Source organism: Oncorhynchus tshawytscha, linkage group LG18 (genome assembly GCF_018296145.1).
Source record: "Oncorhynchus tshawytscha isolate Ot180627B linkage group LG18, Otsh_v2.0, whole genome shotgun sequence".
Lineage (NCBI taxonomy): Eukaryota > Metazoa > Chordata > Actinopteri > Salmoniformes > Salmonidae > Oncorhynchus > Oncorhynchus tshawytscha.
This window is the reverse complement of record NC_056446.1, coordinates 25,359,888-25,383,646: the sequence shown is the minus strand read 5'-3', so window position 1 is coordinate 25,383,646 and position 23,759 is coordinate 25,359,888. Positions and strand designations below refer to the sequence as shown.

Sequence of the window (23,759 nt, the reverse complement as noted above, 5' to 3'; positions counted from 1 at the left end):
GCTGTAAACACACAGTAACGTTCAAAGTGAATGATGGCAGGCCCGTGTGGCAAATGACTTGTTTGTATAAAGGTCTATAGCGCACTGGTCGGTGTAGACTGGTCCTGGACGAGACAGATGTTTTATTCACTGTCTATTAAATGTCCAAATGCACCGCCACTTTCTATATTGCTTTGAAATGTTCACAAATGCCTAGGTATACGTATTTCCCAAACATTCAAAGAATTTATGAAAACGTGAAATACCATATCTAAGTGCTCGCTTGTCAGATTTTTTAAAAAAGGTGTCACATTCTTTCTGGGGGTGTATATGAACAGATTTATAAGATTTCATGTTGCTAAAATGCTTTCAGTTCCACTTTAAGAGTTCTATAAGATGGTATAGGGTTATGTTACTATGGTATAATACTACTGCTGTGCTGAATGCTCCTTACCTTGCTCTCATCTCTCCTTTTTATCTAATTCCTTGAGACAATTAGCCTTCTATATAAGAGGATTTATAGCAATACCATACACACCTGTGTGTTCATAAACAGGCTGATTGTTATATTATGTCCACTCATTAACCCCTCTCTCTCTCTCTGCAGGGGGTCAGTGCTATCCGTCTGTTTCCTGTATCAGGTCACCTGCTGCTCTCCTGCTCTATGGACTGTAAGATCAAGGTAAGGAACGCTCCTGCCACGCTGACACCAGACCTGCCAGCATGCACGCATTTTGCGTTTAGTTTAGAAGACTGAATAATGAATGAGTGTCCGGTATTAGCTATATAGGCAATGCTTCTAAAATGACTTGGCACTAGATTTGAGATTTTATCAATTCTAAAATCTGAAATGATGAATGCGCTGCAAAGAAATCCAATAGGCACATTATTTAGGCTGAAACAGCGGTCATATTCCCTTTGCGGTAGCCTACTGAACAGTGGTCATATTCCCTTTGCGGTAGCCTACTGAACAGTGGTCATATTCCCTTTGCGGTAGCCTACTGAACAGCGGTCATATTCCCTTTGCGGTAGCCTACTGAACAGTGGTCATATTCCCTTTGCGGTAGCCTACTGAACAGTGGTCATATTCCCTTTGCGGTAGCCTACTGAACAGCGGTCATATTCCCTTTGCGGTAGCCTACTGAACAGCGGTCCGATTCCCTTTGCGGTAGCCTACTGAACAGCGGTCCGATTCCCTTTGCGGTAGCCTACTGAACAGCGGTCCGATTCCCTTTGCGGTAGTCTACTGAACAGCGGTCCGATTCCCTTTGCGGTAGCCTACTGAACAGCGGTCCGATTCCCTTTGCGGTAGCCTACTGAACAGCGGTCCGATTCCCTTTGCGGTAGCCTACTGAACAGCGGTCCGATTCCCTTTGCGGTAGTCTACTGAACAGCGGTCCGATTCCCTTTGCGGTAGTCTACTGAACAGCGGTCCGATTCCCTTTGCGGTAGTCTACTGAACAGCGGTCCGATTCCCTTTGCGGTAGTCTACTGAACAGCGGTCCGATTCCCTTTGCGGTAGCCTACTGAACAGCGGTCCGATTCCCTTTGCGGTAGTCTACTGAACAGCGGTCCGATTCCCTTTGCGGTAGTCTACTGAACAGCGGTCCGATTCCCTTTGCGGTAGTCTACTGAACAGCGGTCCGATTCCCTTTGCGGTAGTCTACTGAACAGCGGTCCGATTCCCTTTGCGGTAGTCTACTGAACAGCGGTCCGATTCCCTTTGCGGTAGCCTACTGAACAGCGGTCCGATTCCCTTTGCGGTAGTCTACTGAACAGCGGTCCGATTCCCTTTGCGGTAGCCTACTGAACAGCGGTCCGATTCCCTTTGCGGTAGTCTACTGAACAGCGGTCCGATTCCCTTTGCGGTAGTCTACTGAACAGCGGTCCGATTCCCTTTGCGGTAGTCTACTGAACAGCGGTCCGATTCCCTTTGCGGTAGCCTACTGAACAGCGGTCCGATTCCCTTTGCGGTAGTCTACTGAACAGCGGTCCGATTCCCTTTGCGGTAGCCTACTGAACAGCGGTCCGATTCCCTTTGCGGTAGTCTACTGAACAGCGGTCCGATTCCCTTTGCGGTAGCCTACTGAACAGCGGTCCGATTCCCTTTGTGGTAGCCTACTGAACAGCGGTCCGATTCCCTTTGTGGTAGTCTACTGAACAGCGGTCCGATTCCCTTTGCGGTAGCCTACTGAACAGCGGTCCGATTCCCTTTGTGGTAGCCTACTTAAGGTTTGTGTAACCAGTTTGCGCTCTGTGTCGATGCGATTATTTGTTTTTGTTTTTATGTTTTCAAAATAATTTCGCTTTTAGTGTTGATTAGGAACTGTGTTTAAAAAGCCAGTACTTGTGAGCGGCCCTGGTGATTGGCCCTGTTTGAGAGGTGACAAGCGTTCCTCTACTATAGAGACTAAACTTTGGGGCATTTGCAAAGAAAAACATTATAGATAATTATCTCCATTCTACACTGTCCATTTAATGGATTTGATTTGGTACAATTCTATAATTGTGATCAGACTCCAACAGCGTGCGTACGGGGGGAATAACCCCAATTCGGCACGTGCTATTTGCGCAAGTTACTCTAAAAAGTTGGACAGGGTTGGCAGGTCTGTGACACGCTCCTGACACGCTCCTGCCACACCCGACACGCTCCTGCCACACCCGACACGCTCCTGCCACACCCGACACGCTCCTGCCACACCCGACACGCTCCTGACACACCCGACACGCTCCTGACACACCCGACACGCTCCTGACACACCCGACACACCCGACACGCTCCTGACACACCCGACACGCTGACACGCTCCTGCCACGCTGACACCTCATTAAGTTCTCACTGAGGCGGGGATTTAGTCCTGGGTTATTTATGTCTTCTTCTGTAGCTCTTCTCATTTCCCCTTTCCTCAGCATTAATTTCTTTTCATATTAAGTTAAACAATCTCTCTCTGCTCTATCCCTCTTTTCTCCTGCCTTGACTGAGACAAACTAACTTGTTTTGAAGAAGGAGCCTCTTCTCTTTCCCTCTGTTCCTTCTCTTTATCTTTCCATTTCTCTCTCCTTGGCTTAGCTGAGAGCGATTCTATCCTGTGGACTTAGAAATAAACATGTCTTTGGTCTCTCTTCCTCTCTGTGTGTTCCTGGTAGAACCAGGGGCCTATTGGTTTTTAATTAGGACTTAACCGTCTCAGATGAGCCCTGCGCTGGTTTCTGATGGGACTGGTGCTTGATACACTGACCCATGCTTGTCAAAGCAAGTCAAAGGGTCACTGTTTTTGGCAGAATCTGTTTTAATCTTCTCTCATTCCTCTCTCCTCAGTTGTGGGAGGTGTATAATGAGAGGAGGTGTGTACGGACGTTTATCGGTAAGTGGACTAAGTCTGTTTCCTGTTTCGCACTCTGTTTCTGTTATTCATGTGTTGTGCTACAAGGATTCCAATGCCGATTGGATTAAGAGGATAAGACCTTAGCTGAAACCACTAACAAGTCTAAGTGCTGTCATCTCTTAAGGGTATACAAAACCAATTGTGTTTCTTAATCAATCAAGCACATGACTTCAATATTCAATCTATCCACCAGTACAACTTAGTTAGATTGCAATCTGTCATACTCCTCTCCCTTGGCACATCTGATTACTCTGTTTCTGCCTATAGCTGCATTCTCTAAATGAAGATTGAACACTAATTCAACGCTGAGTGAAGCTGAACAGTGCGAGGTCGGAACAGTGCGAGGTCGGAACAGTGCGAGGTCGGAACAGTGCGAGGTCGGAACAGTGCGAGGTCGGAACAGTGCGAGGTCGGAACAGTGCGAGGTCGGAACAGTGCGAGGTCGGAACAGTGCGAGGTCGGAACAGTGCGAGGTCGGAACAGTGCGAGGTCGGAACAGTGCGAGGTCGGAACAGTGCGAGGTCGGAACAGTGCGAGGTCGGAACAGTGCGAGGTCGGAACAGTGCGAGGTCGGAACAGTGCGAGGTCGGAACATAGGGTAGCTGTAAGATGGTGTTTGCGCTGGACATCCCATTACCCTGTTTCCAACTATTCCTCAACTCTTGATGTTGAGTCAGAATGTTAATTCAGCATTAATAGAACATTAATGGAATGTGAGCTGACACTGTTTGGGGCGGATGGGGTTTAAGACATGGAGTAGATTTAAAATGGCATCAGACTTCTGGGAAATGTTCTGAATGGAAATGGAATGTTAAAGGGATACCTCCCTCCAGGCTGGGTATTGGGACCCTCCCTCCCTCCAGGCTGGGTATTGGGACCCTCCCTCCCTCCAGGCTGGGTATTGGGTCCCTCCCTCCCTCCAGGCTGGGTATTGGGACCCCCTCCCAGGCTGGGTATTGGGACCCCCCTCCCTCCCTCCAGGCTGGGTATTGGGACCCTCCCTCCCTCCCTCCAGACTGGGTATTGGGACCCTCCCTCCCTCCCTCCAGGCTGGGTATTGGGACCCTCCCTCCCTGGGTATTGGGACCCTCCCTCCCTCCCTCCAGGCTGGGTATTGGGACCCTCCCTCCCTCCAGGCTGGGTATTGGGACCCTCCTCCAGGCTGGGTGGGTGGGTGGGACCCTCCCTCCCTCCCTCCAGGCTGGGTATTGGGACCCTCCCTCCCTCCAGGCTGGGTATTGGGACCCTCCCTCCCTCCCTCCCTCCAGGCTGGGTATTGGGACCCTCCCTCCCTCCAGGCTGGGTGTTGGGACCTCCCTCCCTCCCTCCAGGCTGGGTATTGGGACCCTCCCTCCAGGCTGGGTATTGGGACCCTCGCTCAAGGCTCTGGGTGGGAGCCTCCCTCCCTCCCTCCAGGCTGGGTATTGGGACCCTCCCTCCAGGCTGGGTATTGGGACCCTCCCTCCCTCCAGGCTGGGTATTGGGACCCTCCCTCCCTCCAGGCTGGGTATTGGGACCCTCGCTCAAGGCTGGGTGGGTGGGTGTTGGGAGCCTCCCTCCCTCTCTCCAGGCTGGGTGGGTGTTGGGAGCCTCCCTCCCTCCAGTATGAGCTGTCAGAGGAGATTGTTTTCCCTCAGTCGGGGTTCTGCCTGTCAGTTCCCTCAAACCCCATGTATAATTCAACAGCTTTGGGATGTAGAGGGAGGGAATGGAGGGTGAGAAAGAGTTGAAATAGAGGTATGGAGAGTGCGTGTGTTTTAGGAATGGAGCCTGTGTGAGTGCCAGGTCTGTACAGTGCCTGTGGGGTTTAGACTAGGAGTCTGCTGTCACGGTACTGAATCAGACTCATTATCAACATGCTGCCCAATATATTCTTTACTTATTTAATACAAGGGACTACGCTCTTTCTCTCTCTCATTCCATCACTTCTCTCTTTCCCTCTTTTTCTCTCATTGATTTCAAGGGGGGACATTTTTAATGTTGCCCTTTATTGCAAATCGAAACCCAATTCACTGTGCCTGCCCTTGTCTTATCTTACTCATTGTGATCTCAGTAAAGCAGCATAATGAAAAACATAGCCTTTTAACATCGTTGGGATTTGTGCCACAGTCACTAAACTCTTGAGAGCGAGGAGGGAGGGAGGTGTGTGTGCTTGAGCCAGGCAGCTCGAGCCATGGAAAGGCCTGGGTAGAGCTGGCTGGTGGACAGGCAGACTAGCCTCGATGGACCATGTTATCGCCACGGTAACAGTATAGCGCTGATAAAAGGCGGTCTTAAAGGGTCATCTCGAACACACGAAGGGGAGGGAATCAGAGAGAGGGATAGAAGTAGAAATAGGTGGCGACCACGGGGAAGAGAGGAATTGTAGACCGGGATGGAGAGGATAGAGGTAGAAATAGGTGGCGACCACGGGGAAGAGAGGAATTGTAGACCGGGATGGAGAGGATAGAGGTAGAAATAGGTGGAGACCACGGGGAAGAGAGGAATTGTAGACAGGGATGGGGAAGAGAGGAATTGTAGACAGGGATGGAGAGGATAGAGGTAGAGGTAGAAATAGGTGGAGACCACGGGGAAGAGAGGAATTGTAGACAGGGATGGAGAGGATAGAGGTAGAAATAGGTGGAGACCACGGGGAAGAGAGGAATTGTAGACAGGGATGGGGAGGATAGAGGTAGAAATAGGTGGAGACCACGGGGAAGAGAGGAATTGTAGACAGGGATGGGGAGGATAGAGGTAGAAATAGGTGGAGACCACGGGGAAGAGAGGAATTGTAGACAGGGATGGAGAGGATAGAGGTAGAAATAGGTGGAGACCACGGGGAAGAGAGGAATTGTAGACAGGGATGGAGAGGATAGAGGTAGAAATAGGTGGAGACCACGGGGACAGGGATGGAGAGGATAGAGGTAGAAATAAGGGGAGAGGAATTGTAGACAGGGATGGAGAGGATAGAGGTAGAAATAGGTGGAGACCACGGGGAAGAGAGGAATTGTAGACAGGGATGGAGAGGATAGAGGGGCCTGTTTCATCTTCTTCCTTGATCCTCCCCCTCTTCGCCACTTTGCTTTCTCTTTCTTACCCTTTATTTTTTCCGTCTGTGATTTTGATATTCCAACAATTAATGTGATATGACAGGCAGTGGGATCAGGGGGCCAAGACAGAATAACAGAACAGGAAGAATATGTGCATATGTAATGTCTAAGTGTTTCTCTCTTGTCTCTCTCCCTTTAGGCCACAGTAAAGCAGTGCGGGATATCTGCTTCAACAACACTGGGACTCAGTACATGAGTGCAGCCTACGACCGCTACCTCAAACTCTGGGACACAGAGACAGGTCGGTCCAGCCGCGGTTGTGGTGACAAGGATAGAAATGCTACAAACGTTCCACAACGTTGCGCCCTTCTGAACGTAGTTCAGGCCTGGGGACTCACTGAACAGCACACTCGTGGTCATGATATAAATGCCAGAAATAGAGCCATCATGATTACTTGCTCAGAGAATCATGTCAGTTGTTGTGCCTTACTGAAGGTGGCCAGCGTTGTGGGTCATTTATATTGAAATGTGTTGTGTAGATGTTGGTTCTACCATAAGGACCATGGAGTGTCTCTGCTCCCCCAGGAGATGGAAATGTGTTGTGTAGATGTTGGTTCTACCATAAGGACCATGGAGGGTCTCTGCTCCCCCAGGAGATGGAAATGTGTTGTGTAGATGTTGGTTCTACCATAAGGACCATGGAGGGTCTCTGCTCCCCCAGGAGATGGAAATGTGTTGTGTAGATGTTGGTTCTACCATAAGGACCATGGAGGGTCTCTGCTCCCCCAGGAGATGGAAATGTGTTGTGTAGATGTTGGTTCTACCATAAGGACCATGGAGGGTCTCTGCTCCCCCAGGAGATGGAAATGTGTTGTGTATGTCAGTGGAGGCTGCTAAGGGGAGGACGGCTCATAAAGATGGCTGGAATGGAGTCAGTGGATAGCACATATGTGATGTGTTTGATACCATTTGATTGACTCCATTCCAGACATTATGAACCGTCCTCCCCTCAGCAGCCTCCACTTGTATATGTTGGTTCTACCACAAGGAGCAGGGAGGGTCTCTTCCCCCCCCAGCAGGGGGCAGTACAGAAACAAATCCTCTACTTGTTGCTCTGCAGGACCACTGACTTCTCATAGCACCTTGTTTACTAGTCACTGAGCTGTAGGGTTAGGGCCCATTCCATTAACATGTAGTCAACGTGTATTGGCCTATTGTAATGAGGATTCTTGATATTGTCAATTGCATTGACAGAGTTGGATTTGACAAATCTGATTTGATTGACAGAATGGGACACCGGCAAGTTATGGCTGGCTGCAGGTGGTGCTCCTCCCACAGAGATTCTATTCATGAATATGTCATTCTATGGTTTCTGTACTATATTGAAGACGTGTGTTGCAGACGGTCAGTGTGGGTTGTTCTGAAACATGTAAACTCTCACTCCACAGGCCAGTGCATTTCCCGCTTCACAAACCGGAAGGTGCCGTACTGTGTCAAGTTCAACCCAGATGAGGACAAGCAGAACCTTTTCGTGGCCGGCATGTCTGATAAGAAGATCGTTCAGGTACTGTCATTACACACACACACACTACCTAGAGGCTGATCAATATGAGACAGGAGTGTATTTCATGCTCCGTGGGCTCCAGTGGAGCATGTGAGAGACCGGAGCAACAGAACTAGAGCAAGTTATTCATCTTGGGAAATGTAGAGAGCGAGGACAGAGCAGAGAAAGACAGAAAGAGAGATCTGTGAAAGACAACAACCTACTGAGACCAGTCCCTTCTCTGGAAAAGCAATTAAAAACTGCTCCTGGGATAAATGAATGAGTCTGTAAACGGGCAATTGTCTGCCCCCTAATTACATTGCATACATTACACTGTACATTTAGTTGTGTGTGTTCTAGTGTTTGTCTGTGACAGGAGTGTGTGTTGTGTAGTTATTTTTCCCATAGCTAATCTACCTGTGTGTGTGTGTAACCTGTTTCAATTTGTATTGATTTACTTATTTTCTCTCTCTTTCTATCTCACCCCCCTCTCTCTCAGTGGGACGCAAGGACAGGGGAGGTGGTTCAGGAGTATGACCGTCACCTGGGCGCGGTCAACACCATCACGTTCGTGGATGAGAACCGCCGTTTTGTCAGCACGTCAGATGACAAGTCCCTCCGCGTGTGGGAGTGGTGAGTGACTGCTGAGCTTTTTACCGGCACCCTACCACTGTGTTGGCCTGAATCAGCACAGTTATGAAATGAGGAGGATTCAACAACATTGTTGGTGAGTAGCATCAAGCATCACTCCTGGTATTATGCTTCATTTCCATATTATACTGTATCTCCGGCATGTACATTAGAGCCAACAGCTTGTACTGACAGTCTTCTAGATACCTCTGCAATCTGAACTCATTGCCAAAGAGTGTTTAACAAGTGATGAGGTGCAAATGAGAGTGGTGGAGGAATGTATTTGGTTGACTGGGTTGGGGTGCTATGGGTGGGCAGGTCATGAGAAGTTTAAGTACCGTTAATTTTGATGTAAAGTCCTCTCGTTTTCTAGCTTGTCATTTCAGGGTCTTACCTACCAGCTCTTATTCCTCTGTCATATGTATTTATTCGCTTATGATTTGTTTAGCTAGATTATTTTGTCAGGAAAAATAAGTATTTTCAATCACCAAGCCCGGCGAGAATGACTTGCAAATTAGCTTGGTTCCCAAGGCGATTAACAAATGCTGTTGTTTACCTCGTTAACTTGATAAATATTTAAGACCCGGTGACTAAGGACAGAAGTTTCACAGGGGATTCTTAGAGGGAATGTTTTATTAGAAGAACACATATTAAATGAAATGCCCTCCTTTTCCCATCATTTGTGTTCCTTTCTGTAATATCCAGTTGGTGTGTGTTTAAGCAGTAGGATAGACTGGTAAGGAGATGGTGCCAGGGATGCCAGCTGTGGCTTTAGTAGTGTAGTCTGGAGAGGGAGTGGGCTTGGTCGGTGTGAAGGGAGCATTATGCATTCTTGCTAGTATGCCTAATATGGCTATATGTGAGTGATGGGGTTGAATGCACTGCCATCTGTTAGGTCTCTGTTGCAGTTTTTACAGTTAATTAGAGACACTGTACTTGTTAGCTTTTACGATAGAATGTGCTCGTTAGTGTTGTCACAATACCAGAATTTTTACTTAGATTCCAAGGTTTAGTATCACGAGACTCGATACCAAAACGATCCCACATCAAAAACAAAGGCCTATTAGCCAAAGTCCCAGTTCCAGATATATAAACTCAGCTACTGCTGTGTTCACTGGATACAGACATATAAACTCAGCTACTGCTCTGTTCACTGGATACAGACATATGAACTCAGCTACTGCTCTGTTCACTGGATACAGACATATGAACTCAGCTACTGCTCTGTTCACTGGATCCAGACATATAAACTCAGCTACTGCTCTGTTCAATCGTTGGCCATCTTTTGAGTTCAATGTCATTACATTTAAAAATGTGTATTTACATGGTTTTTATAGACTTCCATGTATGCAATAATTAATCAATTATACTATCATACAAGCAATTTGACTTTGGTAAAAACAATCTAACTACAAAACAACAATGGTAATTTATTTGAATGGTGAATCTTTATGATAAACAAGATGTAGGTTTATTCAAAATGCAGGTGAATACATATTATTCAATAGGGGTGTGTGCATGCATTGAGTTATTGAGCTTGTTTTAGTTGGTTTCATGGAGCTACAGATGACAAACAATCCCTCCCATTTTGGATTTATTTCACTGGCAACTGCTAGGATTATTTTATTGTACTGATTAACAACATTTGCATAAAAGAAGCAATCTATTTTATAAAGGTGTGCACTGTCTCTAAGAAAGTAATGACGTCATTCACTGAGGCAGAACATGGCGGTGTAATCTACCTTTGGCTATGTAATCTAGTGGAAACCAGACTGGAGGCGAGGGAGGCGAAGAAGTTAATTTGTTTTTGGTGGCGAGGGAGACACAGTGAATTAATAAAGTTTTTGGTGACAATCAGCTTTGAAATCAGAATTTTTTATGTTATAGTTTGCATATGATCACAAACAAAGTACCAGGGTAGTGAATTGATGTTTGCTTCAGCTGTAAGCTGGCAAGGAAAGTTAGCCTACAATTAATGCTGGAAGCTACCCATATTGTCTTGCATTGCAAAACAATGTCCAGACAGGCTTGAACACTTTTACAAACAGTAAGGAACCGTTTCAATATTTCTACATGCCATTATTCAAGTGTGTTAACCCTATCAGTCCCAAGCCCTCAGCAAAAATCGGCTTTTCATTTATCAGACTAATTTATCTGCATTTCCAGCCTTTATATTTAGCCTCACAATGAAGTAGTTTACCGTGTTTTTGGCTGTGTGGCTGTGTATTTTTGTGACTAGGCTCTGACCTAACATAATCATATGGTGTGCTTTCGCTGTAAAGCCTTTTGGAAATCGGACACAATGGATAGATTAACAAGAAGTTAAGCTTTAATTTGGTGTATTGCACTTGTGAATGTATGAAAGTTACATATTTCTCAAAAACAATATTTAGAAAGTTAGCGGAACCCCTAGCCGTAAGAAGTTTAACCAATAATTTGTCATCAAAGTCAGTGCTGAGTGCCCTTCTCTCTGTGCATGGTGAACGTCAGTAGTTAACTTGTTCTCTGAACAATAGCGTTATCCTTTCGGAAAAGCTGACCACGACTCCATTTTGTTGCTCCCTGCCTACAGACAGAAACTAAAACAAGAAGCTCCAGCGCTCAGTTCTGTTCAATGCTGGTCCGACCAGTCTGATTCCACACTTCAAGACTGCTTTGATCACGCGGACTGGGATATGTTCCACATTACTTCCAACAACAACACTGACGAATATGCTGATTCGGTGAGCGAGTTCATTAGAAAGTGCATTGACAATGTCGTTCCCATAGCAACGATTAAAACATTCCCAAACCAGAAACCGTGGATTGATGGCAGCATTCGCGGGAAACTGAAAGCGCGAACCACTGCTTTTAACCAGGGCAAGGTGACCGGAAACATGACTGAATACAAACAGTGTAGCTATTCCCTCCGCAAGGCAATCAAACAAGCTAAGCGTCAGTATAGAGAAAAAGTAGAGTCACAATTCAACGGCTCAGACACAAGAGGTATGTGGCAGGGTCTACAGTCAATCACGGATTACAAAAGGAAAACCAGCCCTGTCACGGACCAGGATGTCTTGCTCCCAGGCAGACTAAATAACTTTTTTGCCCGCTTTGAGGACAATACAGTGCCACTGACACGGCCCGACTCTCCTTCACTCCTTCACCGACTCTCCTTCACTGCAGCCGAGTAAAACATTTAAACGTGTTAACCCTCGCAAGGCTGCAGGCTCAGACGGCATCCCCAGCCGCGTCCTCAGAGCATGCGCAGACCAGCTGGCTGGTGTGTTTACGGACATATTCAATCAATCCTTATCCCAGTCTGTTGTTCCCACATGCTTCCAGAGGGCCACCATTGTCCCTGTTCCCAAGAAAGCGAAGGTAACTGAGCTAAATGACTACCGCCCCGTAGCACTCACTTCCATCATCATGAAGTGCTTTGAGAGACTAGTCAAGGACCATATCACCTCCACCCTACCTGACACCCTAGACCCACTCCAATTTGCTTACCGCCCAAATAGGTCCACAGACGATGCAATCTCAACCACACTGCACACTGCCCTAACCCATCTGGACAAGAGGAATACCTATGTGAGAATGCTGTTCATCGACTACAGCTCAGCATTTAACACCATAGTACCCTCCAAACTCGTCATCAAGCTCGAGACCCTGGGTCTCGACCCCGCCCTGTGCAACTGGGTACTGGACTTCCTGACGGGCCGCCCCCAGGTTGTTACCTACCCTCACCACATCTCCACCCCGCTGATCCTCAACACTGGGGCCCCACAAGGGTGCGTTCTGAGCCCTCTCCTATACTCCCTGTTCACCCACGACTGCGTGGCCATGCACGCCTCCAACTCAATCATCAAGTTTGTGGATGACACTACAGTGGTAGGCTTGATTACCAACAATGACAAGACGGCCTACAGGGAGGAGGTGAGGGCCCTCGGAGTGTGGTGTCAGGAAAATAACCTCACGCAACGTCAACAAAACAAAGGAGATGATTGTGGACTTCAGGAAACAGCAGAGGGAGCACCCCCATATCCACATCGATGGGACAGTAGTGGAGAGGGTAGTAAGTTTTAAGTTCCTCGGCGTACACATCACGGACAAACTGAATTGGTCCACCCACACAGACAGCATCGTGAAGAAGGCGCAGCAGCGCCTCTTCAACCTCAGAAATTGATGTCATCTCCCATGGACTTAGTTTGTTGTCATCTTGCAGCATGTCTCTTTTAGGACATCCACCTCTCCCTGGGAGAACTGCAAACTGTTCTTTAGGTCTTGGACGATCTGATCAGAGGTCCATTCTTTTGTTAGTTGAGTCCACCAGTATTTTGACAAAGCTCTTTAAGCCATTGTAACAATAGCTTGTAGGCATCTTTTTGTTGATTCCAGCAAGCACAGCACATCGTGCCAATGAAAACAGCAACAAACAGCAGGGATTTAAACAGCCACAAGCCAGGGGCTATCTGCAGTCCCAGCCACAAGGGCTAAATGCATCGTGGGCTGTGTTCAAAATGTCAAGGAATTCTGGCTAGCATGATAGCTAGCAGTTAGGCAGGCTGCTTCGCCAAGCAGCAGCTCTTCAGACTTTTAGGGTTTGGCACTGTCCCAGCAACTTAGGCTAACTGTGTTGCGGGACCCAAATGAAACGAGTAGCTCTCCCTCGTTCCGTATTCGACATGCGTCGCTCTATGAAGCATGATTGTTTGCGTGAGTGGAGAGCTAACAATGCTGCCCAGACAGCTCTAGCAATGAATGAGTGATGGCCGAGATCCTTTTAATGCGTACATTTTGATATCCGCACTTGCTTCGCCCTTTTGTTGGTGTTAGCAAGCAGTCTATATAGTGCTAGGTATCAACAGCCAATCCAGTTCGGGCTGGAAACTATAGCGAGCTTCGATTGGTCAATAGCAACTCGATGCCACGGTGTATGCAACAAAAGTTCAGCTTTCCCTGTTCACGCTCCCTTGTTTAATCTTCCCAACGTGCTCAATGGATTTCCAGTGGAAGTGACGCAGGGAAGGCATTTTGCTCTTGGGGCTATGAAGTGGCTGCACTGATAGGCGGTGTTGATCCTCTCTATCATGTGAGACACTTTTGAGAATGTTGAGTATTTGAGGGGATTGCACACTCATTAGGAGTCCTCCCAGGGGCTTTAGGAGTGTAATGTGGGAGCTGGAGGGGTTTGTTATGGTGGAGAGAAGACGCTGGGCCAACGAGAGGCTTTACTGTTCCCCCCCCCCCTCTCCCCCTGTGACAGCTCAGATGGTAGGATTAAGGAGAGCTCAACCACCAATCTCAGCTGAATTAGGCAGAAATAAACATGGAGTCACATCACTGACACAAAGATGGAGAGGGAGGGTAAGCTGAGGGATTTGGAACTACAGACGGACTCCTTGTTAGTCACACACAAACACAGCACATGCACTCCGTTGTGGTCCTTTTGTGCGCACACACATACACAGAATGAAGAGCTCTCTAGGTGGTTGGCTGTCAGCAGCTGAGGTATATTAGTTGGGGATGTGGAGACTGAGTGTATGGGCTGTGCTGGGCACGGTTTAGAATCAATACAATGTAACACACACACACACACACACACGAGAGAGTTAGTGCTAACCTTCCCCTTGTGGCTACAGTCTCTGCACCCCCTTATGGATCCATTAGACAAGACACTGGTGAGGGGGTAAGATAAAAAACCAGGCACAATTTCATTAGTGCACACTGTAGCAAAACAGTGCAATTTTGCAATGGCAAATGACCAGTTCTCATTGGACAAATCCACTTAGTCCCTTCCTATTTCAACCCGTTTTCTTACGTTTGATGCGTAAATTAATACGACCCAGGCCTGGTGAATTAGGACTGACTGGGAAAGGTAAAGGTATTCAGAAACAACTGCAGCTTCATTATGGGCTTCATTAACATACTGGGAGGAAAGAACAGCAGTCCACTCCAAACTATCTGCTTTGTTCTCTCTTTCCCAGCCACGCAGACACATTGAGTTATTTTTAGAGTTCTGAGGGGGGATTTGATGCATTTCGTTTGTGTTTAGAGTTAGTTTTGCCTGACTCTGCTCTGCTGTGGACGACAGGCAGGGCTTGCTCGGGGGGGCCCTTTTGGTGTGTGTGTGTGTGTTTTTAATCCTACGACTGTCTTCAGGTACAGTAGTTGACTCATGCTTCATGCATTGTAAGTTAGTTGTTTCCTGTAATTCACTCTGGTTTAGGGATGGAGGGTGTCCCTTTCCTTCTGGCCCTGGTTAGGTATAAGTCTAGCTGGTGTTTATGGGATAGAGCTGTTGCGCCGTGGCTCTAAACCAGTCCAGCTGTGTGCTATCTGAGAAAGGAAGAGAGGAGGGAGAGATGGCCTCAGTCCAGATAGATAGCCTCCCACTGAGAGTGAGGAGGATCAACTCTTACGCGGTCAACACACCCTCAACACAACAACATTATTCAGTCATACACAATCTTCAGCCTGTCGCTGGTGTCTCTGTCACGGACACTCATCCAGTTAGATCTGCCAGCTGCTCTGTTCACGAGTGTGTGAGAAGACCATAGAGTTGGATGACGCCATGAAGACCCTAGAACCAAATGCATGATTGACCTCCATTTCACTATCAAACTCAGAGGGCAGGGTTGAGAAAGTAGGGAAAAAAGAACACAGAAAGGGAGAGAGTGGATTTAATTGGATGTAATTCATAACTTCACCATGCTTAAAGGAATATTCCATGTCTACTTTTGTTTTACCCCTCTACAAATAGGTGCCCTTTTTTGCGAGGCATTGGACAACCTTCCTGGTCTTTGTGGCTGAATCTGTGTTTGAAATTCAGTGTTTGCCTGCGGGGTCTTACAGACAATTGTATGTGTGGGGTACAGAGATGAGGTAGTCATTCAAAAACCATGTTTAACACTTATTGCACACAGAGTGTAAATTATTTATGTGACGTGTTAGGCACATTTTTACTCCTGAACTTATTTAGAAAATGGATGTCTAACAAAGGGCTTTAATACTTACAAGACATTTCACATTTCATTTGTAATTCATTTGTAAACATTATTCCACTTTGACATTATGGGATATTGTGTGTAGATCAGTGACAAAAATGTCTACATTTAACCCATTTGAAATTCAGGCTGTAACACAATGTGGAAAAAGTCTGGGGGTGTGAATACTTTCTGAAGGCACTGTATCTGTAATGCCAACAGTGTCTGGATCTGAACTGTTTGGTCAACAGTATAGCTTTGATCCTCAGCTAGAATCACGTCTTTCCAGGCGCCAGCTGCATTGCGTGACTTTCAATGTTTCCAACGTGAGAGCATTAATGCTAGTTGTCAATACTGATGCCAGTAGTGTCATGGCTGACCTCAGGACTATTCTCGACCGTACCCTGACCGTACTCTAACCGTTTTGTGACCGTGCTGCGTTTGTGTTTTACAGGGACATTCCCGTGGACTTCAAATACATCGCAGAGCCCAGTATGCACTCTATGCCTGCTGTAACGCTTTCACCCAATGGTGAGTGCATGCATACATGCATACATGCATACATGCATACATACATACATGCATACATACATACATACACACATACACACATACACACATACACACATACACACATACACACATACACACATACACACATACACACATATATACACATATATACACATATATACATACACACACACACACACACACACACACACACACACAGCTTTTTATTTGACCCATTCCCCTCCTTCATACCCTTCCCCTCCATCTCCCCCATTCTCTCTTCCCCATATCTCCCTCTGAGCTGTGTTCATATATTTGTCCTGTCATGAATTGTTTGTCATTAGTCTAAATAACAGATGAACTCTCACTGGGAGAGCAGCCCACTCCACTCTGTCCCCCACAGCAGCCCTAGCTGGGACTGCTGCGTATGGAGCTTTTCTTCCGCTCGACTCCTTATTTTCCCTCCAGTTTTACAAAGGAGAGCCCAGTTGTATTTATCCGTTTCTCATCCACCTACAGCGGTTGGCATTTTGAGATAATGGCATCCCTTTATGTGGGTTTGTTTGGGAGGCCCTTGGAAAGGGAGGACACACATGCACACAAACAGTGGAGCGGGTGTACACGCAGTGGAGTACACACTGTTACTGAGTCCTAGTGTCTGTGTAGAGAGACAGGAGGGTTGCTAGCTAACAGAATGTCTGTGAAGCTGACATCAAAGTTGTGTCCCAAATTGCACCCTATTGAACAGGGCCCAAAGTAGTGCACTATATACAGAGAAAAGGGTGCCACTTGGGACCTAGCCCAAGTCAGCACACGGTCATCAAAAGTATTTTCATTCTTTCCAAAGTGATTGTCTTCATCTTTCTCTCTCAGGCGGTTACAGAGAAGAGCTGCTAGTGACTACTGGGGTGGTCCACTCCCACGGGCCTGAACACAGACCATAATACCTAGCTTTCCGTTCAGCTCAACCAACCTGTCTTGTATCACATGCTCAATCTGTTTTACGAGACCTTTTTATAGTTTTATCCCGAGCCCCTTGATGCATTGGCTGCTTTTCACACTGTGAAAAAGGTTGATCAGAAAGGTGTTGTTTTGAAGTAACTTGGTCAAGGCCCACTGCTCACTGGAGAAGTCCTGTACCTGCAAGGTCAACCCCTAACATCAGCATGCTCTAACTAAAACTCAGAACTCAAATGTTATTGTATTTTCTCCCACTTTAGGTAAGTGGCTGGCCTGCCAGTCCATGGACAATCAGATCCTGATATTTGGAGCCCAGAACCGTTTCCGTCTGAACAAGAAGAAGATCTTCAAGGGCCACATGGTGGCTGGCTACGCCTGCCAGGTGGACTTCTCCCCAGACATGAGGTAAGACAAATCCATCCTATACAGTACAAACGCTAGCAAAATGGTTTGAAACGGAAACAAGGTTTTTTATTATTCATTTAAAAAAATGACCACAGAAACCATACATAGACAGAATGCAATAGATAGATGCACACAAATTCCAACAAACATCAATGACATCACACCTGCTCAAATGCACATTTCCACCACATCCATACCTGTTACGTTTCTCACTCCAACATTCCCTCCCATTCTTCATACCTGTTACGTTTCTCACTCCAACATTCCCTCTCATTCTTCATACCTAGGCATTTCCAGTGCATGTAACACTGTCATATGGCCTCAAATTGTGCTATTCTATTTCTCTCTCTAGCCCAAATTTGTTCAATATTTAAATAATAATGCCTTTGATTCATCCACTGTCTTAATGATGGAGGATCATTTGATTTCCAGTTTTTAAGTAGAAGTTCTTTCAAACTGATTGAGAAAAGTATGGCCCAACCAATTGGGTATTTCACTGTATCCTCATATGCCATATCTTGAAATACGCAGATGGATTAAAAGTAATCTTAAATTGTAAAACTTCTGACAGCCAACTTCCCTCAACATTGTTCTGATGTCAAAGAAGATTTCAAATATACATTCCATGATACTTAAGTTGCATGTATTTGAAAATATCTAAATTGTTCAATCGCTTTTTAATTCTGTGATGGAAATGATATTTTCTATTACCAAGTCAATTCCGTTTTCTATTACTTTAGTTTTCCATGTGGACCAATTTATTGGTGAATTCGGAAAAGCTACCCATGGATCGTTCCATAGGGGTGTGTTTTTGGGGAGTGATATTTGTTCTTGTGTAATCCCTGAGATTTTCTTCCATATTATAGTGTTCTTAACTAAGAAGTTGTTCATGTTCTTAGCTTTATCCTTAGAAAATAGACACGTGAAAAGATTTTTGGGCTGAGCATGTGCATCTTCAATATGAACCCATTGTTCCTCTTTAGTGCATTTAACTATATGTCACAAGTAAAAGCCTTGGCTGGAAGGTTAAAACCACCCTCAGACTTAGAGATGAGTTTTATTTGCCCATACAAAGTCATTTATGAGTATAATTTTTAGAATGACTTCGGTGGGGTTATTGGTGTTACCGAGAATAAATGTAAAAACTTATGAGGCCTGCCATTCTGAAGAGGTTTATTCAGTGCTGTGAAAAAATATTTGCAAAAAAAAATTCTTGACTTTTGAATATTTTTGATACTGAATGTTATCAGATCTTCAACCAAAACCTAATATTAGATAAAGGGAACCCGAGTATACAAACAACACCACAATTACATACTTATTTCATAAACAAAGTTATGCAACACCCAATGCCCCTGTGTGAAAAATTAATTGCCCTCTTACACTCAATAATTGGTTGTGCCACCTTTAGCTGCAATGACTCCAACCAAACACCTCCTGTAGTTGTTCATCAGTCTGTCACATCGCTGTGGAGGAATTTTTTCCCACTCTTCCATACAGAACTGCTTTAACTCAGAGACATTTGTGGGTTTTCAAGCATGAACTGTTTGTTTCAAGTCCTGCCACAACATCTCAATTGGGATTAGGTCTGGACTTTGACTAGTTCATCCCAAAACTTCAAATGTTGCATTTTAGCCATTTTCATGTAGACTTGATTGTGTTTTGGATCATTGTCTTGCTGCATGACCCAGCTGTGGACTGATGGCCTGACATTCTCCTGTAGAATTATTTGACACAGAGCAGATTTCATGGTTCCTTCTATTAAGGCAAGTTGTCCAGGTCCTGAGGCAGCAAAGCATCCCAAAATCATCACACTACCACCACCATGCTTGATCGTTGGTATAAGGTTCTTACCATAAGGTTCTTACTGTGGAATGATTGGTTTTTGACAGGCATAATGGGACCCATGTTGAGAAAGGCGGCAAATACTTTTTCACAAAGCAAACTGTAACTAAGATTTATGGGAAGATTGTTCCATTTAATTAGATCTGCTTTCATATTGTTGACTAATGAGAAAGTTATGTTTATATATATATTTTTTTGTTCTTTATTAAGCATCCTATGTAGAAAATATTTTTGGGGGTCAAATTAAAATGATTGCTTTAGATCATGAGCTATTCTTTTTTTAAGTTTTTCCTATTGACATTATTTCAGTTTTTCCACAAAGTTTATATCCTGAGATTTTAGAGTATTCAGAAAATATTTTTAACAAGGGGGGATTGAGTTGGCACTTTAAATTACCAATATTGCAGTCAGAAAGTATTCATACCCCTTGACTTTTTCCACATTTTGTTGTGTTAAAGCCTGAATTTAAAATTGATACAATTTAGATTTTGTCACACAATACTTCATAATGTCAAAGTAGAATTATATTTTTAGAAAATTTACAAATTAATTGCAAATGAAAAGAGAAAATGTCTTGAGTCAATAAGTATTCAACCACTTTGTTATGGCAAGCCTAAATAAGTGCGCGAGTAAAAATGTGCTTAACAAGTCACGTGAGTTGCATGGACTCTGTGTGCAATAATAGTGTTTAGTGTGATTTTTTTGAATGACTCCATCTCTGTACCCTACACGTACAATGTATCTGTTAGTCAAGCAGATCAGCAGTGAATTTCAACCACAAAGACAAGGGGGATGCCTCATAAAGAAGGGCACCTATTCGTAGATGGGTAAGAAAATCAAAATAGACATTGCATATCCCTTTGAGCATGGTGCCGTTATTACACTTTGAATTGTGTATCGATAAACCTGTTACTGTAATTTAATTATACCAATATGTTTTCATTAATTGAATTCCCTTAATCTATTTCATGAGAATTTGTAAGATTCTTGTTTGCATAAAATAGACGGAGGCCAGTTTTTTCAATAATAGGTAACAGAATTTATTCTCGGAGCGCGTTACCACGAGCAACAGTTTATATACTGTGAGGCCCCCACATGACGTCATTTAATTGCTTAACAGAATCCCCTCTCGACCGGGACAAAGGGAACTTTAAAAGTTCATTCTGACCCCCCCTAACACATACACAGGACACACAACTGAATTAACTTTTGACCCCTCAACATTATCGATCACCACTTAGCTGACAGTTCTAATTAACAGAAAACCTAGGAATGCACTCACTGTCTTATCTAAAACACCCCAGAGCTCAGTTTCGTCAGTTCAGCCATAGGTTAACTACCTTATCTGTTTACTTAATCCACAACCCATTTCTTTCTTCCTAGTTGGAATGGTGTTCATTAACTTTAATTACTCCTTGTCCGTGTCACACAATCCCTTCTTATGAACTCATATTCTTAATCAGATATAATAAAACAGAGTATACGTTTACTTAGTTACAGTTCCATTTAAAATCATTTGTTCAGTCATTTAATCATCATTTTCCTAACAACACCCAAGACAAAGATACAAGCGTCCTTCCTAACTCAGTTGCCAGAGAGGAAAAAAGCCCAGGGACTTCACCATGAGGCGAATGGTGACTTTTAAAATAGTTTGAGTTTAATGTCAGTGATAGTAGAACACTGAGGGTGGATCAACAACATTGTAATTACTCCACAATACTAACCTAAATGACAGAGTGAAAATAATACAAATATTCCAAAATATGCATCCTATTTTGCAATAAGGCACTAAGTAAAATTGCAAAACATGTGGCAAAGAAATGAACTTTGTCCCGAGTACAAAGCATTATGTTTGGGGCAAATCCAACACATCACTGTGTACCACTTGTCATATTTTCAAGCATGGAGGTGGCTACGCCAAGTTATGGGTATGCGTGTCATCTGCAAGGACTAGGGAGTTTTTTAGAATAAGAAGAAATGGCATAAAGCTAAGCACCGGCAAAATGCTAGAGGAAAACCTGGTTCAGTCTGCTTTCCAACAGACACAGAGACAAATTCACCTTTCAGCAGGACAATAACCTAAAACACAAGGCCAAATATACACTGGAGTTGCTTACCAAGAAGACAGAATGTTCCTGAGTGTCCCAGTTACAGTTTTGACTTAAATGGGCTTGAAAATCTATGGCAAGAAAATGCCTGTCTACTTATGTAATCAAGATATTTTAGTGTTTAGTTTTTCATATATATATATATATATATATATATCCCACCTAGTGTGTGTGTGTGTATATATATATATATATATACACATTTATACAAATGTTCAAATTCTTCTTCCACTTTGCCATTTCACAGTATTTTATGTAGATTGTTGATGAAAAAAAGACAAATCAATTTTAATCCCACCTTGTAACACAACAAAATGTGGAAAATGTTCTGGGGTGTGAATACTTTCTGAAGGCACGATCAGGAGATCGTCGGCAAATACGTTTTTACCAATACTAATACCTGATAAGTTTGGGTCCTGTCTAATTATTTCTGCAGTAGGTTCAATTGCCAGAGCAAAGTGGAGGGGGGAGAGAAGACATACCTGTCTTGTGCCCATTTCTAATGCAATTTCATCGGATATATTATTTGTGCATATTTTTGCTTTAGGATATTTATATAGTATTTTTATGATGTATTATTTCAGCTGGAAAGTTGAAGGCTTCCAAAGTTTTGAATCGAAACGCAAACAAGATGTTCTTATTGGACAAATGCAGGTAGTCCCTCCCCGTTTTCTTCCATTTGGTTTCTAGTGAATACGACCTAGGGCTTCAGGGATCGGTTTCTCAGGGACATGACCCCCTAGGGGTTCACCTGGTGTTTGTCTGAATAGGATGTATGATACAGTAATTGTACAAGCCTTTCAAACAGAAGATGCACCCTTTCTTTAGTTTTCCAATTTAATTTTTTTAATTTAATTTAATTTATTTACTGGATTCAACCCAGGGGTTTATGTTAGCAAAGGGTTTTGAGGAAGACATTTTGGAAACTTCAGCGGGAGAGAGAAGGGGAGCGAGAAGTAGCATCCCCCTAGCAGGTAATATTGTGTTTATTTACAAACTGACTCATCTCTACTTCCTTCTGAAACAAGTCCTTCAGTCAGTTAGTGTTTCTGAAGACGTCCTGTAAGTAAAGCGCTAACGAGGCCATTTACAGGCACTAATTTTAGCACATACCCCAATTAAGAACCCACTCACCCCTATCAGCAGGTGCCTTCACTTCTCTCCTCTCTTAGTAACCATGGCAACAGCAAGTAACCCCTCCTTTGAGCAAAGACCCAAATTCACACCATCTCATGTGAAATGGAACATGAGTCATTTTTAGCAGGGAGTCTAACCTCCCTCTCTCTCCTCCCATCTCTCCATCCCTCTCTCTCTCCTGTAGCTATGTGGTGTCTGGCGATGCGGATGGGAAGCTGAATATCTGGGACTGGAAGACAACCAAGCTGTACCACCGGATCAAGGCCCACGATAAGGTGTGCATCAGTGCCTTGTGGCACCCCCACGAGACCTCCAAGGTCATCACCTGTGGCTGGGACGGACTGATCAAACTCTGGGACTAGATACATGGGGTGGGGGCTGCAAAGGGAGTCCCTCTTTTAAGGGGGAGAGGTGGTCTTTCTGTTATGTACTTTCCCTAATTTAGTGGCAGGCTAAAAGCCATAGGGCTGGTATCTAGTCCTTTTGTAACAGTGTATATTTCTATCCCATCTGAAGAGAGGACAGCGACGTATACATAGAAAGATAAACATTTTCTCCGTGTGTTGTGTTTATAGGGTTCTCATCCCTCACATGCGCTCTCTTAATTTCATGTTTTCTGGCTTCTGTTTTAATCAGTGATGTCCGTATCATTCACACAAGATTTTTTTATCTTGGAAAATATTCTGTTTTCCAATGTATGTCCCTTTGTGAAATTAAAATTTTTATAAACTTTGCCTGTCAAATTGCTTTCCTTTGGTCAAGTCGTCTTATACTTCCATCTTTTGCCGTTGGTCAGATATTTTGTCAAGTTTATTAGGATTTCTTATTTTTAGTAACGGTTCCCTTCTCACCATTAAATCCACACAAACCCCTCTGAAGAGAGAAGTGTAGCCAAGTTGCTATTTCCCTTAGTGTCTTTATAGACATATCAAAAAATCAGGGGTATACATTTTTAATTTCAAGAGTTTTCAGAATGTATTAATCCTTCAAATGTAAGCCTGAACCGAGTCTAGAATTGTGTAACAAATTTGGTGACAAAGTAGTTGGAGATCTGCAGCGAGAGGTAAAGGGAGATGGCGAGAGGTAAAGGGAGACGGCGGTTGAGTCAATCTCAACCTTTCTGACTCAATCGTTCTTTCTCTCTGCAGCTCTCCCAACTACTTTGTCACCAAATGTATTACACAATTCTAATCTGGGTTCAGGCTTACATTTTAAGGATTAATACATTCTGAAAACTTTCAATTAGAAATGAATACCCC

The 23,759-nt window shown here is 44.4% G+C and overlaps 1 protein-coding gene across 1 annotated transcript in view; it reads left to right on the top strand.

Annotated features, from left to right (window-relative positions):
- The window catches only part of cdc40 (cell division cycle 40 homolog (S. cerevisiae)), a 32,382-nt gene extending 9,148 nt beyond the window's left edge, over nucleotides 1–23,234 (top strand). The window contains exons 8-15 of the mRNA XM_024378322.2: nucleotides 587–661; nucleotides 3,299–3,344; nucleotides 6,594–6,695; nucleotides 7,843–7,958; nucleotides 8,437–8,570; nucleotides 15,987–16,063; nucleotides 17,266–17,410; nucleotides 22,685–23,234. Coding sequence (XP_024234090.1) covers nucleotides 587–661; nucleotides 3,299–3,344; nucleotides 6,594–6,695; nucleotides 7,843–7,958; nucleotides 8,437–8,570; nucleotides 15,987–16,063; nucleotides 17,266–17,410; nucleotides 22,685–22,862 — 873 coding nt within the window. The 3' untranslated portion in view covers nucleotides 22,863–23,234. The remainder of the gene's footprint in view (nucleotides 1–586; nucleotides 662–3,298; nucleotides 3,345–6,593; nucleotides 6,696–7,842; nucleotides 7,959–8,436; nucleotides 8,571–15,986; nucleotides 16,064–17,265; nucleotides 17,411–22,684) is intronic.
- The last annotated feature ends 525 nt before the right edge of the window (nucleotides 23,235–23,759 follow it).